Source organism: Drosophila subpulchrella, unplaced genomic scaffold (assembly GCF_014743375.2).
Source record: "Drosophila subpulchrella strain 33 F10 #4 breed RU33 unplaced genomic scaffold, RU_Dsub_v1.1 Primary Assembly Seq354, whole genome shotgun sequence".
NCBI classification, from domain to species: Eukaryota; Metazoa; Arthropoda; class Insecta; order Diptera; family Drosophilidae; genus Drosophila; species Drosophila subpulchrella.
In genome coordinates, this window is record NW_023665577.1 from 633,767 (window position 1) to 651,167 (window position 17,401).

A 17,401-nucleotide genomic window follows, 5' to 3' on the forward strand; every position below is an offset into this window, starting at 1 on the left:
ATAAGTTAAGGTTTTATTTAAACAAATAGAAATTAAATGCAAAGTGTAGCGTTTTCGGGTGCTTGTTTGGAAAACGGATCATGTTTTGTAGTTTTATGTGGGTTGCAAAATAGGAAGAAAAGTCTATTAAAACATTCAACAATCGACTCCAGACTTTTTGAAAATTTGTAAATATTTTGAAAGGTAATGTAATGTAAAGTATAACTATAAACACAACTTTGAATACCTTTTTGCATTTTCAAAGTGAGGCAATGTATATTTATTAATAAATTGTATGGCTATTTTATTTTTTATTCTTTATTTATATTTTAGACATAGGTTAAGATTATTCTTACGCACCATTTTTATTACTGCGTAAGGTGTTTAAGGTAAACCTTTTAATTATATCTTGGTTTTTTTATGAATGACTAAGATTTTCGTCTTCGTGATTTTCTAAAACGACCTTCATGTGTCATTTCTGAAAGGATTCCTACTTTTATTGAGCTCGAAATAAAGTTGCCCTCTAGCACTGAAACCTGCATTAGCTTACCATTTTCTGTATCAGCCTACAAGGTTGGATTGAGGACAGCCCCCAGAACCAACCCGCCTAACGATCATATCTGCGCCGCCCTTGTGTAAATAACATTTCACGGATTCTTTCGCCGCCGTTTAGCGTCACATGCAATTCGCCATTATTCCGAGTTAAACGCTTTTGTTGACCCGAGCTGTCGGTTATTAAAAGTCATAATTGAATTTCTTGTAAACAGTTGTTGGTTGTGAAAGATGTGGCCCGAACATGCAAAATCCCACAAATAAGGGGCTAAAAGGCAGGGATGGGGATCCGGCCTGGCGCTGAAAATTTCGAAAGTATGAAAAAAGCAATTAAAACTGAAATAATGAATTCTTTCTTTCGCCAGTCGCTGCCATGTTTCTGGCTCGAGGTTGGAGTTGAATTCGGAGCTGGAGTTGGTTGGTTGGCTGCCTCACTGGTGAAGGGATTGGCCTTCGTTCCCCGTCTTCCGTCCTCTCGCCCAGAAAATTTCCCGGGCTGATTAGCATGAGGCGTAACAGTTTTTAATTGCAGCCACATTTTGCCGAGCCCCGAATGTGCAGCAACAGAAACACATAATGATAGCAACACTTATCTTGCCATCAGAAAGTTGAAAAAGTTTATACACATTTTTTTAACAATTACAAATTTCCCTCGGTTTGGATGACTCCTGATGATTTTCGGTTGACTGCTTTGATCGGATTGATATCTACAAATATAGTTAACTCAAATATTTGTTTGAATTTCTCTTAATTTTTTCGAAAAATATCATATTTTTGCTTAATTGTTTATGATATTTGAAAATGGTTTACCATAAATTAAATTTAAACCTTTATATTAATCTATTCAAATTTATTTAAAAATACATCTTTTAAAAAATATTTTAAAGTAGTCAAGGCTTGCATAAAATTAACACAATTTCCTTACCTCAAAAAATATCTTTTAAAAAATATTTTAAAGTAGTCAAGGCTTGCATAAAATTAACACAATTTCCTTACCTCAAAAAATATATAACATATAATTTATATTGGCAAATTAGCGTACTTTATACTTGTTCCAGTTATAGAATTTCAAAATATGCTGAACAGATAAAACATAGATCGCAGTTAGAAAAGACTTAATTAGCAAGTCGATATAAATTCCATGGGTTATAGAAATCACTATATCATCATGTCCTGATCTGCATCTAATTTAAGGACACCCATCGGGTGTTGACTGTCCTTAGCTGCAGTTCCATTATCTTCCTAAGGTTGGCAAGTTATCTACGCCGCTTGAGGCCATTGTCGATGTCTTCGCAGGAACTGCTACAAAAAATTGTGACAATTTACACTGATCTGTGGAACCTGGACCAGAGACCCGCCCTTGACTGCCATAAAGTCAGTTCCGCTAAAAATCGTCGTAAAATACTCCCGTGAACTAGAAAAAATAAAGCACACAAAAAATGTGCCTCAGTTCTAGTTTAGTTTCGAGAAATTCTGTGTTCGGTCGGAGGGAAAAAATGGAAACTAGAATACGCGGGACAATAAAAAAAACGACGCGCTGTAAAAACGTTTTAGAGCGAATCTGCTTTTGTGTTTCGCGCATTTTGGTCATTGTTAAAAAATTCGAGCATTTTTTTGGGTCGCGACACAATTTTTTGGCGAAGTATCTCGTGAATTCCTCTCGGTCCTGGCCTCGTTCTCAGGTCCTGGTCTCATTTTCCGTTTAAAATGCGCGACGCACAAAAGTTTTTACACGAATTTATGATTTTATCGCTTTACGACCGGAGGTCCTAATAAAAATTTATTGAGGCTTCCGACGCGTCGGTCGTAGGAGTTCTGCTCGAGTTTCTTACCGTAGTAGGCCTCGTTTGGTAGCCTCAAAACTGTAGCAGGGTCAGGTTCCTCGGGACCCGTGCATATCCTGCGAATTAAGCCAGTCCAAGGACGCGCAGGGTTATGCAAGTCTATGCAACGGATGGGCTTGCATAGTAAAGGTAAATATTTGTTTAACTGGGAACTGCTCTAGTTAGCATTGTCCGGGAGGCATTGTTCCAGCCCTCACCCCGGCACCGCCCACGAGCCTGGAAGAGAGTCAATAAAACGTCACCTTCACCTCTTACACAATATTTCACAACGATCTCGCAAATCCGGGGATTAGGCGCACCATTCCGGCGTTCTCAAAAGGTTTCGGGCATCATGCCCGGCCGTAGTCGCCGTTTGCTCTAATTTAAATTACCATTTCGCATTGTTTCCGAAATGTTTTCTAAAAACTGACCTAATTTCAGCCACACACTTTTCTTTACACGTTTTCGAGTAAGTCTTTCGTTTTTACAACCTAAAAATGGTGAAAATTTCCGCGAATTTTCAATTATTTTATATTGTGTAAGATTTTTTGAATAGGTCCTGTAGTGACGGATTCTGTATTCGGGAAACGGGCAATCGGGTTCGGGGAAGGAAACAGACTGATTAAAATTGTCGTAGACGAAGGATATACTGTTTCATGGTCGTTTTATTCCGCCGCAAGTTTTGATAAATATAGTATTTAAGACATCTATAAAAATCTGTGTGCAAATTTAGGTTGTTTTTTTATTTTCTTATTTCTTTATTTTTTGTATAAAAATAAAAATAGAAATAGAAGTTTAAAAAAATAACCAATCTAGTTAAGTTACATTTACCATATTTCTATAATTTATTTGAATAAAATAAAAAAATATACAACAAAAAACTGTTTTCCCTAATTTTAAATTATAATAGGATATTTCAATTTGACCATTAGAAATAATTAAAAAAAAAGACATGTAACTGTAATGCAAAAAAATATATAAAACAAAATTTTTCTGAGTAGATAGTTCACTTAATTTATTTATAGAAGAGGGGTCTGTGGTAATGTCACTTTTTGTTGTTCCCCTTTCTGTTTGTCACAAAGCAGCTTATTATCCTTAAAAATCTGGAATCTGAAGTTTTGTTACTAAAAAACATAACAATAAAATAAACAGGGACCGTACTTATTTTGATTTAAAAAAGTTTAATAATACATTTTATTTGATTTAATAAATAGGTAGTCTTCCTCCATTTTTTATAAAAAAAACAGGAAAGGAAGTTAGCTTCGGCAAGCCGAAGCTTATATACCCTTGCAGCTATAATTATTAAATTTAAAAACATAAAAAATGATATTCCCAATAGTATAAGATAATATGTCAAAAAACACCGAAGCTATAATTTGATTCATATAATTTTCCTACCAATTTTCCGATCGTTCTTATGGCAGCTATATGATATAGTCGTCCGATTTTGATAAAATTAAATTCGAAATTCAGAACTAATTAAGAAACGTTATTTCCAAGCGTAGGAGGTTATATGTTAAAAAACACCGAAGCTATAATATGTATCATATTATTTTCCGACCAATTTTCCGATCGTTCCTATGGCAGCTATATGATATAGTCGTCCGATTTTGATATAATTAAATTCGAAATTCAGAACTAATTAAAAAATGTTATTTCCAAGCGTTGGAGGTAATATGTTGAAAAACACCGAAGCTATAATTTGTTTCATATTATTTTTCAACCAATTTTCCGATCGTTCCTATGGCAGCTATGTGATATAGTCGTCCGATTTCGAAAAAATTTAATTCAAAATACAAAACTAGTTAAAAAATGTTATTTCCAAGCTTAGGAGGTTATATGCTAAAAAACACCAAAGATATAATTTTTTTAAATTTTTTTTTCCGATTATTCCTATGGGAGCTATAAGATATAGTTGTCCGATCCGGCTGGTTCCGACTTATATACTACCTGCAAAAGATATAAGACTTTTGGGAAAGCTTCAGCCCGATAGCTTTACAACTGACAGACTAGTTTGCGTAGAAACGGACGGACAGACGGACATGGCTAGATCGACTCGTCTAGTCATGCTGGTCAAGAATATATATACTTTATGGGGTCGGAAACGTCTCCTTCACTGCGTTGCAAACTTCTGACTGAAATCAATATACCCTCTGCAAGGGTATAGAAAGAAAATGAGTCTTATATTCTAACTTTTAGTATACAAATTAATAATAATAAGTCCTGTTCTCCAACTTTAATAATGGAAATTGAAAATAAGGGTTATTCTGTGAATTTTATTATTAAAACTAAAAATAAGTAAATTTATATTATAAAAACTGAAAAACAATATTAATTTTAATTTATAAAATAAAAATTGAGAAAAAGTTTATTACGTTTTCCCATTTGCCGGAAAAAAATAAGTAAAAGTATATTTAAATAGTATTTTTGTGGACGCTGTCTTGGGCTTCAATTTATTTAAAATCATAACACTTAGGAAAACCTTTTTTATGCTGTTGGAAAATTTGGAGATAGTTGCCCAACTTGCAGACCCCAAGCCAATATAGATCGTGGAAAGCAGAACATTTTGGGACAATTGTAACATCAGTCAGCACTCTGACATCTTAATCCTTTTCTTAACCAGTACAGCCATTACAGCTCAATTTCCTGCGAGACGGGGGCGTTGTCTGAAGGAAAGTCTGTTTTGGGTAAACAGAGCCAAATCCTTTTCACCGCCCCCGCCCTCGAACCGGCCATTTCCACCTCTGATTTCTCTGATTTCCACGGACGAATCTAGGCCTACCTGCGAAAGGAAGACGCGTGTGTCTCGCATTAGAATGATGTCCTGTTGAAGGACGAGGCTGGAGATACACGACGAAGCCGAGGACGAGGCTCGCGCGACTCGACTCGGACCGACTTGAGTCGTCTGTTTATGGATGGTAAATGCACCGTGTCATCGGTCCTTAAGCGTCTTAATTGCCCGCGTATCCTTCGTCGACGAGCAGCGCAATTGGTTTCCAAGGCGGAAATATTATTGGCACATCATAAAACTATAAAACAGGCCGCAGGGGGCCCCTTCCTCCTTTTCCCTGTACAGTTCAGCTCAGTTCTTCAACTCGGACATCGAGCGCTGAGATTCAAACTGAGACCATCCAATGCCATCAGCGAATTCGACGAATTCCGAGGAGCGCGCGCGACTTCGATTCCCCGGCGTACGACTCGTCAGCGGAATCGCATTGACAGCCTACGCCGAACTCCCCGGAGACCTCCGTTCCAATCATTGTTAATGGACTTCGTCCTTATTAGCTGCTGATGTCCCACGATGTCGTACAGCAACGGGACATATCTGGCTTCGCATAAAATAGTTGTGCTTCATATCTGCTGCAACGCTAGTTGTAAGTTGCAGCACAACGGTACGAGAAGCTGCAAAAACTTTTTTTTTTAATAATATAATATATTTTATTTTATTCAGATTAAAAAAAAATTGACTAAACTTAAGAACTTCTATTACATTTGTATATTACAACCTTCCTCCCAGGAAGACGATAACAAAGATTATTGCAAAGGGTATTCAAATTTTAGTCGGAAGCTTACGAAGGAAACATTTCCGACCATATCACTGTCCACGGCAATCTACGTAGTGACGAAGGGCACCAGGAGAGTGCGTAGGCGACTACTAATATACACGAATAAACAAAAACCTACTCTGTTGGTCAAATCGAAAGTTATCGCAAAAACGACAAGGATGGCATACCAAGGCTTTAAAATTTTAATTTGTTTGGGAGAAAGAGCAGAGATAGTGTAAATGAAAGAATTAATTAAATAATTTGATATGTAGGGCCCTTATTCGGCACGCTTCATTAAAAATTGTACACCAAATAGGCTTATTGTATTGCGACGTGTAGAATGATACAAATTTAGAAATTGCATTTACTTAGTAGATCGTATAATACATTTTCGTCACAAAAGTTAATATCAGACTTTTGTGTACCTCGTTAAGAGCTAAAGTATTGATAAAGTATATACATCATCAGCATCTACGGCCAAGTCGGTTTAGTTATGTCTGCCTGTCTGTCCGTCCAACCATCTGTTTATCATACAACAAAAAACTTTGTTGATTGTATATCTTTTTTTTGATCTTTCAGAACTTTTAATTTAATTTAAAAAAAATTTTTTAATGTAATTTAAATTTTAACTAAAGTTTAACTTAAACAGTTATCTGCCATAGAAACAATCGGAGAATTAATGGCAAAAGAAATTATCGACGTTTTATATTTACTTATTTTTAACTGATTTAAATATCTAAAAAATATGAATTTAATGTAGTTAAATTGATTAAAATATTAAATTTAAAAAAATGTAAAACAACTTTTATTATGCAAAATTATTGTCTACTGTTAAAACTTTTTTGCCAGGATTTGGTTACCGTCTGCCTGTCGGTCAGTAGGCCGCCACTCCAGTCTCTCAGTTTTAAAGCAATTTGCACAAAACTTTCCCACTTTGTTTCGGGAAACAATTTTTGAATATCACTGTTTATTGGTAAACGGTCATAACTGAGTGGAATGATCCTCTGGTTCCAAAGAATTCTCGGTTGGGTAATTTTGGTCCTGTGGAAGTAGAAAGCCAGATAAATTTACAGCACAATTGTATTCTCACAGAGAAAGTCCTCCTTTAAATAATTTGCTGTTATTTTATTTCTGATCATTCTGTCGAAACGGCCTAACCAGTCTGTAGAAAGTTACCAATTCTTAAGCAAGGATAGGAATGTTTATGTTAAAAAAAACCACGGGAAAAATACAATTTTTGTACAGAAACAGGTACAAATATTGCAACATTTAAAATAAATAACTTGTATGTAGCCAACTAGTATTTAATGATTGAATTTACGTAACTGAAACCGATGGCAAAAGGTTGAAGATGGGAGTTTAAATGAATACGAATTTCGAATTTAAAAAAATAAAAGTATTTGATACCTATAACAATTGTTATTCCAATTTACGGCCCAGTAAGCTCGGTTGGAGAGTCTGACGCAGAAGGTGTTAACAAGGCCCTAACAAGGCAATTCGAAATTTATATCTCGGGGCCATAAACAGCCCATTGCAATGCATAATTCCCATTTCATTCAGCTTACGAGGTCATCATCGCTATTGAAGAGCGGCGGGACAATGCGAATAAGTGTGACAGGAGCAATTACAGCCTGATCCTGATGTCTCATATGTCAACACAACAGAGCTCGAAGATATAGCAGGCAACTCAAGGATATCTGGGACGCACAGGACTGCGAACAGAAGCCAAGGACACAGGCGACGCGTGACGCATTGGGAAAATATTTGTACAAAACATTGAGGAAATCTGAAAAGGAGCACAGCGTCTCGGCATCCTTGACTTTGATTGGTGCCGATCCAAGGACGAAATGCCATATCCACCCAGTGAGCTGACCTCGAGAGGAGTCGTCGGTGGGCCTCCGATCGAAGGTCACCGAGAAAATATATCCTGTCTGGCTTTCTCTTCGGTCTTAACAGATATCTAGAAGCAGAAGATTACTTCATCTAGCCGTAGACATCTGGCAAATTCATCAAGATGCTTTCCCCAGCCCTGAGTTAACGACTCGATTGGATCTGCGTGCAGTTTGATTGTTAACTCAAACAAATCGCATAACGCACACGATAATTTTGAATACTTCTTGAGCATCGCTACTAATTAGCCGCCGATTGAGGCAATCAAATTGATTGCCTGCGATCTGAGCCAAAGAAAACCTCACGCTGGGACCTCCGGACCCATGTTAGACGAATTGACGCTGATACTATATATAGACGGTGTATCGGAATAGTAAGGGGAATTTACACCAATCGCAAGATGTTTGTTTTGTTTGTTGATAATATTTCTCGGCCCTTTACCATTTTATAAGCAGCGGGTCGTCGCCTGCTCACTCTGATAATAAGTGCGATACACTCGATTGTTTTTATCACCCCTTCTTCATTTTCATGGCACTTGGTTTATAATGAGAAATGCCCCCCGGAGGAGATCAGCAGCAACTTCAAAGGAAAACTAGCCCCAGCATGTGACCATCGGAGTTTCACTCAAGCTAGGAAAACAAACAAATTCCGGGACTAACTGGCTCTGGAGTATCCTAATGGGATATCTTATGCAATGCCCCATCGTTGGACAGGTGTGGTATTGAGCCATTTTGAAAAGCCTTTGAAGTTAAAAATATTAATGAGCTCCAAGCAGCAGGTTTGCCAATTGAAAACCCAATAAAAGTAAACAATACTCCATTTTCTGTGTAAGCAATTGCATTTACTTTCGACTGGGGAAATTTCAGTTGCTTTAAAAAATTTTCTGAAAAAGAACCGAAGCAAATCTGCTTTAAATATATAAACATTTTGTTATTTATTATTTTTTATTATTAAAAGTAAAATAAAAGAAAATATGATTAAAAACGTGTCTTTATCTTTCCAACTTGATTAAAAGATTTTTGTACATTTTACAATAAAATTTGTACGATATGTTCAACATTTTATTTGGTCTATGCAGTTATTTGGGGGAAAGTAACAATTAATAATGATATTTGTGGATGTACTAACAGCATCATTTTTTGGCAAAGAATTGCAGTTTAGTTTCCTAATGATGTTGGTCACTAAAGTGTCGCTTGACCAACGGCAGCTGATGATGTGCTCCTGGGAAAAATAATGATGCGATTGACTGCAACAGCAGCCGAAATATATCTGAGGGCTGGGAATTAACACATTGGCCTCCTCCATGCGCGTGCCTGTTCCACCTTCCCGTGCATTTATCAAAAGTCCGACAGACCGACCCACCGGCGATATAGCCTCGTATATGGATGGATGGCTATCTGGCTGGGGTTACCCTCATGGAAGTGCCAAAAATGTGCAACGCCGTCCGCGGAAGAAAGGCAGGAAGGATGAACTGAGTCGGGGAGGGGTTCGAACCTCGAAGGATACAAAGGACAAGGGACATGCAACTACTCAGGCACAATGGTATGGCCCGATTCACTGTCAAGGTAATTTATTAATTCGACAATAAAAACGTACGAATTCTTGGGCTGAGCCCTGGATTCGCATTCTGGGTTGGGTTTGGGTCGGATTCGAGATGGGGTGTGTTGTGGTCGGACACTCGCATGTGGGCCTTACAACTCAATTAAAGTTGCCTGGGTCCTGGACGCTGAGCCTGCTGCATTGCTGTGAAGAACCGGGGTGAGCGGAGTATTTTATGGCCATGTGTTGGATTCGGGTTAATCTGGATTGAGGCTTTAGCGAAACCCAATTGGCCGTAAGTGAGAAAGTTAAGTGGCCGATTAAATTCAAAAAAAAAATTTAATAACTTTGCTTAAAAAAGATTTCTTTGAATTCCTCTTTAGAATTTTAAAAATGCCGCTTTTAAGAAAAAAAACCTGTAAAAACTTTTCAGAGTATGTATATTTCTGTGTTTACATTCTTTTTAATAGCTTTTCCATGTATTTTAAAAAATATTCATAATATTTACTTGACTATAAAATGATTTAAATAATGCGGAAATAATTCTTACTCAGAAATGATATTATACAAATTGAGTTTTATATTTTTTAGATGGAACTATGTACATTTATAAAAGCCTGGGTCCAAAAGATTGTTTTAAAGATAATGGAACAACGTACGAAAATGATTCATTTGTAGAACGCTGAAGCTGTTTAGATAGCTGAGTTTCATTTGATCTACTTTTTAATATTTATTTATATTTATATATACATTTATATGGCAGAAAATTATTTCTCTCACTCCATATCGTTCATTGATTGTTAAATTTACTCTAAAACCAGAAAGGCGGCTAACATTCACCGGCATTGAAGCAATTACAGGACATCGGGGAAAAGGAAACTGCAGTCTCTTCTGTCAAAGTGAAAAACGCCATAAATTTTGTGCAACAATAGAAGTTGCCAGCGGATGGAGATGGGGTATGTGTTGTTCGGGTAGTGGACTGGGGGTAGGATAGATTTCGCACATGCACAAACGGCACACATATGTCAGGACTATCGATATGTTAGGGGTGTTCAACGGGGGTGGCTGATAAAATTTATCCCGGCCGCGTAAGCCGATCAGAAAGTCATGTAAACAGAAGATGTGGCGGAGAAGTGATTGTTTTTTTAGCAGTTAATTTAGCTGAGCGGCTTTCGGGCTCAATTCAAACACCAGATAAAGCAGGGTGTTAAGGTTTCTAAAGATCATCCGCAACATAATCCTTAAGATACATTTCTAAGTGAAGAGCTTTTCTTGGCATAATGAATAAGTATAATAGGGCAGTTGAAATGGTATTGTTCTATTAAAATATGATTTATTTGAACGTATGTTTTTTAAATATATTTTTACTAATTCAGTGCAAAAGATATTCTTCAGCTTATAAAATTTGTTTAACGAATGTTAAAAAAACTTTTAAAAACCTATTAATTAGAGTATGAATTGCATCAAATTTTGTGTAATCCTAAATAAGTCTTGTATATGTCAATATAACATTTCCTTTAGGCTATAAACGGCGGAACTGGCATGGATTCATATTATGAGCTACTTAAGTTGTAAGTTTAAAATCATACTTAAATAGCTTATTATAGGTACGTAAAAGAAAAAGAAAAAAAAGATCATTTAGTTGGCATTAATTTAAGAAACAAATATAGCATTGGCCACAATTTAATAAAATATTTTATTTCTGGACTCTAAAGAGCGAAACTATTACAGATTCCTGCGAGGGCTAAATAGGTTTTTCGGTTTAAGAATGTATTTAAATAGTTTATAATAAGTTTTAGAATGCGCAGACCAGTTGTTTCCATTAAGAAAATAAATAAAACAAGTAATTATCAAATTATTTTAAATATCTAAGCTGGCAAAAGATGCTGGTTAGAACTGTTTGTTTTTTGTTAGCCGTGTCAACTTGGCATAGCGGCTTTCGGGTGTTGGGCAAATAACAGGCATAGGAGTGGGTTTGCTTTGGGATCGGGAGTTGCGCACTTGCTTGCTGGCCACGAGGCAAACAAAAAGCGCAAACACGCGACCCTCGGCCACGCGCAATCGCAGTCCCCGGGATCGGACGTAATGTTATCCTTTGGCCGCCCAGTCCGCGAAATAAATTCGGAGGGAAAGGGCCGCGGATTCCGGGAAGAACTGGCAGCCAGTCGTCGTTCTGCGCGCTGGCAAAAATCCAGAGAAATTTTTAGGGAACCATAAACGGGCCGGGAAAAAGCCTCTAGCCCGAGAGCAGAGTTTTCAGCAACAGTTTACAGCTCCTTTTTATGTCTTTATGATTATTGCAATTAGAGGGAGATCGGCTGCGCATCGCCTCCTCTCGCTCTGCGCACCTCATAGGTAGGCATCTCATGGCCGTAATTACCGAGGCAGCGTCTCAAGGTCGCCGGGAGGGGAAGTGCGCGGGCGGATAACTCGCGATGATAATGGGCGCGATGGGTAGGTAATAAGCAGCGCAGCAGGTATGCCCCGTACGGATAAGGCGGCCAGGACCTCGGATAACTTCCCCTCGCCGGAATTGCAAGGACATTTCCCCTGAGGGGTGGTTGCGAACAGCAGGCGGCAAAGCGTCATGCGCAGGGACATTTATGCGCTATAACAACCGAGCGTGTGCCGAGAGCCCTCTGATTTTGCTATATATGCAGGATCTGCCGCAGGACCAGCTCATTCGCAAACTCAGCAGCGTTGCGTGCACATCGCAGAGTTAGAGAAGCCACTGTAACACATAGATCCGAGATGGCCACCACCAACAGCCAGAGTCACTACAGCTACGCCGACAACATGAACATGTACAACATGTACCACCCCCACAGTCTGCCACCCACCTACTACGACAACTCGGGCAGCAGCTACTATCAGAACAGCGCCAGCTACCAGGGCTACCAGAGCTACTATCCCCAGGAGAGCTACGCGGAGAGCAGCTACTACTACAACAACCAGGAGCAGGTGGTCCAGCAGCCCACTGCCCAGCCCAACACCCCGCCGCCCAAGTCCGCCAAGCGCATGGCCGAAGAGGATGCCGCCTCCATCATCGCCGCCGTCGAAGAACGCCCCAGCACTCTGAGGGCCCTGCTCACCAATCCCGTCAAGAAGCTTAAGTACACCCCCGACTACTTCTACACCACCGTCGAGCCGGTCAAGAAGGCCCCCACCGTGCCCTCCAAGGTCGCCGCCAGCCCCGCCCCCAGCTACGAGCAGGAGTACGTGGCCGTGCCCACGCCCAGCGCCTCCGAGGATGTCGACTACCTGGACGTCTACTCGCCCCAGTCGCAGTCTCAGAAACTGAAGAATGGCGACTTTGCCACCCCGCCGCCGACCACGCCCACCTCCCTGCCGCCCGTCGAGGGCATCAGCACCCCACCCCAGTCGCCGGGGGAGAAGTCCTCGTCAACTGTCAGCCAAGAGATCAATCATCGAATTGTGACAGCCCCGAACGGAGCCGGCGATTTCAATTGGTCGCACATCGAGGAGACTTTGGCATCAGGTAGGCATCGCACAGCAACCCCTAAACATGCACTTTACAAATATTAAAAAGATATGATCCTATATCTTGTTGATACTTTTTAATAATTCAAAATATTTAAGCCGTAACTAACCCATCATTTCCTTTTGTTTTGCTTACAGATTGCAAAGACTCGAAACGCACCCGCCAGACCTACACCCGCTACCAGACTTTGGAGCTCGAGAAGGAGTTCCACTTCAATCGGTACATCACCCGCCGTCGCCGCATCGATATTGCCAACGCTTTGAGCCTAAGCGAAAGGCAGATCAAGATCTGGTTCCAGAACCGACGCATGAAGTCCAAGAAGGATCGCACGCTGGAGAGCTCCCCGGAGCACTGTGGTGCGGCCTACTCGGCGCTGCTGCCGCCCCTGGAGGCCACCGCCACCGTCACCGCCACCACCTCGGTGCCCATGTACCACCACCAAGCCACCACCGCCTACCCCGCTTACAGCCACAGCCACAGTCAGAGCCACGGTCATAGTTATGGCCTGCTCAATGATTACCCTCAGCAGCAGACCCACCAGCAGTACGAGGCCTACCCGCAGCAGTACCAACAGCAGTGCAGCTACCAGCAACATCCGCAGGACCTCTACCATCTGCCCTGAGGTCCTCAGTTGCTCGGTTTCTCGGTTCTCCCGAGCGGAACCGAAATCCGTACCGCCACAGACCCGAACGCACTTCTCTCAACCATTTGTAGGTGACACGCAAATGGCCAAAGCCGAGAACGAAGCTGCGACGCGATGAGTCGCACAGTGGAGGGCGCACTCCCTACGGTGCCCAGGACATTTGGGCACGAGGACGAGTGCGCATGTGCAAGGCAGACAGGAAGAGAGGAAGAGGATCCTTGCTGCGAGCGGAACCCAGTGGCTGGCCATGATGGGTTCTCAGCGATCGATTAGCTGCGGCCAAACACAAGCCCAAAACACTCAGCTGGGAGGCTGATAATGGCCAAAGGACTTGAAGACTGACACATGTTTTTGTACAGCTAGTTGTTAAGTTAGCCGTACACTAGATTATTATTTATTTAAATATATAGCAAATCAATCGAATTTAAACAAAAGAAATTGAGTATTTATTGGGGATGAACTTTGGGCGTCGGGAGCGATTTGAGTGATCATATATGGTACTGGTGTTTGTAATATAAAATCAACATTTCTAAAAAAGTATATTTGTTGTAGGAAAAAGAAGTGTAAAAAATAAAAGCATAGCGATTGTAAGCATTGTAAGTAACTGACCTGAGTCAATAAAAAGACTAAAAAAATTTCAAAGATACCAAAAATGGATTGTATAGAAGTCGCTTGCCAATTTTTAGATTAAAAATATCTCATATAAAAAGTCATATTTTTTACTTCTTGTTTAATGTGTAATAATACATGTTTTTAAAGATTGCTTGTGAATAGGGTATTTTTTTTGTTTAGGCACTAAAAAAAGTTAAAAAGTTAGCATTTTATAAGTTAGCATGCCAGTTTAAGAATATTTCAGATTGATACTTAACATCGTCCATTATATATTATTCGAAGAACTTATTTGACTAATTTTAGCCATCCTCCGATTTATTTCTGATAAATTGGATTCTTTGATCGCTGCAACCACCGGACACATTTTTGCAGAACTTATACGAAAAGCAAACTATTTAATGTTGAGCACGAATCGTGCAAATTCGAGCAGCTGCATTTTCTCGCCTTGATCCCTTTAAACGCCGACCCATTGCTATCTCCCGGATTTTCTATAAAATTCACTCTTTTCGCAAGAGAAAAGTCACATTTTGGTCGGGCCCGGGGTATATCTACCACCACATCCCTTGCTCCCATCCGCCCCTCAGCCGCTGTTTGCCCGTCTATTGAAGTGAGACATTGATTGGTCATTTTTCATTGCACACCCGTGACAGTTATGGGTAACGCAACGCAAAAGGAAAGCCGGATCCCGATTCGGAATCTGAATCGGAATCAAAGGGAGCCATGTGCAGTCGGATTTTCCCCGGCACCATTTATCCGACCCATTAGATAAAAGTGGACAGTGGGTGAGCACGGAGTAGCATCTGTGGATAGCGTTAGGTGCGATACGGCATTCGGTTAGTTTAGTGGTGAAATGCCTCTATGCATTTGGAATATAGACTTAAGAAATTGAGAGACAATTAATTGACAGGGGTTATATTTTGTTTAAACATTTTTCATAAAATAATAAAATGGATTTTAAAATGACTCGAAGAAGTTCGAGTTCCCATTTCTTCACGCTTGAAAAGCAGAAATAAAAACTATTTATTGTATTTTCCCAAAACCACGAATGAATAGTGCTGCGCAGTGGCATTTAAAAATCAAACTAATGACAAATTATTCAATTTAAGAATAAAATGGTTTTATTTTAAAACAAGGAAGAACGCTATAGTCGAGTACCTCGACTATCAGATACCCGTTACTCAGCTAAAGGGACCAAAGGAAAATGGAGATATGCAAGCAGCAAATGCGCCACCTACCGGCGGTAGACAGATTTAAGCGTTGTGGGCGTTAGAGTGGGCGTGGCAAAGTTTTTTTTAAATCAATCGATAGGTATTGACGAGACCAATACATTTCAGTTTAAATTTTTTATCTACCATGAAAATTGTGGGCGCCACAGACTTGGGCGGTTTGTGGGCGTTGGAGTGGGCGTGGCATATTCGCGTAATAAACTTACGCTGCGCTCAAGCCTACGGAATCTAAATCTGAAATCTCGTTTCTCTATCTTTGATATTTTCCGAGATATCCGCGTTCATAATTACGATTTTTTGAAGTTTGTGGGCGGTTTGTGGGCGTTAAAGTGGGCGTGGCAAACTTTTTTTAGGTCAGTCGGTAGGTATTGATGAGAACAATACATTTCAGTTAAAATTTTTGTTCTAGCATCAAAACTGTAGGAGCCACAGTTTTGGGCGGTTTGTGGGCGTTAGAGTGGGCGTGGCACTCTTTTGAAACAAACTTGCGCTGCGCAGGAATCTCAGGAATCTGCATGCCTAATCCCAGTATTGTAACTCTTATAGTTTCCAAGATCTCAGCGTTCATACGGACAGACGGACAGACGGACAGACGGACAGACGGACAGACGGACAGACGGACATGGCTAGATCGACTCGGCTAGTGATCCTGATCAAGAATATATATACTTTATGGGGTCGGAAACGCTTCCTTCTGCCTGTTACATACTTTCCGACGAATCTAGTATACCCTTTTACTCTACGAGTAACGGGTATAAATACACTGGAGGCTTAAATTTTCCCATTTTAAGGGGCTACTACTTTTATAAATTAAACTTAAATTGTATTATAATTATTTCCATTTTGAGTTAATGGCAATAAAGTATGTTTAAATATCTTATATTTTATATATCTTCTTGACGTCCATAATGGTTTATGTACCAAGTTGTACAGTCAATCAATTTTTATGGTTTCCAAAAAGTCAACCTTTTGTTGGCCAACATTAAGCAAGCGGATTGCAAAGGTTCTTTGTAATATTCTGAAAGTCACCTTTAGCCCTTTAGTCAACATTAAGCAAACGAAGATGCAAGGACGGTTTCCGCGTTTCCCAAGAGTCAACATTCCCTTTTTAAATGTTTCTCTAGAATTCCAAGCAACACCCAAGAAGTGGTAAAAGATTTACGTGTAAATTGCGAAAGAGTTACGTTAACTCTTCCCGAGTCCTTCTGCGAAACGAAGCCTTTTTTATCCTTTTTATTCGCATTTCGCTTTATTAGAGGGCCTCGGAGTCGGTTCTTAACTCATTCGCGAACCATAAAAACCCGAGATTCGCGGAAGGAGTCGTCGTTGTGGGCGGAATCCTCTTGCAAACCCGGCCCAGTCAAGGCTGCAAAGTCAATCCTTTAGCATAATCCTTTAAATAGCCAAAATAAAGCCCGCCTTTGTCAAAACAAAGCGCTTCGCTCGGAGAATTCGCATTTGCAAATAGGCGGTGCCATTGTGTCCACTTAGCCGGCAGGTACCGCCTCCTCGAAGACCTCGAGTTCCGAAGATTCCTGCGCCCGCATCCCTATCCCTTCCGCCAGCCTCAACCATAACGATCGTAAAGTTATCCTTTCGCAAACACGAGCACACGGTTACCTCCTTAAGCTGGCGAAGGAGTTACAAAGTCATAAAAACAAAACACCTTTGTCCGCGCAGCATTGTCGGTTGGCGAATTATCCTTTCTGTCGCCGCTGCCGAATCCTTAATCCGCGTCCTGTTTACAGCCAGTTAGAGGGAGATGGCCGACTCAATAGATAAAGATGGTAAGAAATTCGCAAATGACTCGACCCTGGCGAAAGGGGAAGGAACACGACAGGCCAGAACCAGAACCGGAATGCCAAGGGTAGGGCAGGATAAGCCTTTAGCTGGAAGGGATTAAATTACATTATCCTTATGTTAAAGATAAACACGGAGCGTCTAATCCAAAACATTGGATCAAGCGTGCTATTCGAATTAACTCGGATCAGGAAAGTTTGGTTTTACGCAGTTTATAGGAAAAGTTCGCATATAATGAGGTATAAATAAATAATCTTTTTAATAAAGGCTTTCTTATCTTTTAAATGAAT

At 40.1% G+C, this 17,401-nt stretch overlaps 1 protein-coding gene across 1 annotated transcript; it reads left to right on the forward strand.

Moving 5' to 3' along the window:
- Positions 1-12,079: 12,079 nt before the first annotated feature.
- On the forward strand, positions 12,080-13,452 carry LOC119560163 (segmentation protein fushi tarazu). Its single transcript, XM_037873521.1, has 2 exons — positions 12,080-12,827; positions 12,968-13,452. The coding sequence occupies exons 1-2, from the start codon at positions 12,080-12,082 to the stop codon at positions 13,450-13,452; spliced, it is 1,233 nt and encodes a 410-aa protein (XP_037729449.1).
- The last annotated feature ends 3,949 nt before the right edge of the window (positions 13,453-17,401 follow it).

Excerpts from the sequence above, each read along its gene's own strand:
- LOC119560163 (XM_037873521.1), top strand. The coding sequence starts at position 12,080 with ATGGCCACCACCAACAGCCAGAGTCACTACAGCTACGCCGACAACATG. Across the intron at positions 12,828-12,967 it reads CGAGGAGACTTTGGCATCAG|ATTGCAAAGACTCGAAACGC; the intron begins GTAGGCATCGCA and ends TTTTGCTTACAG.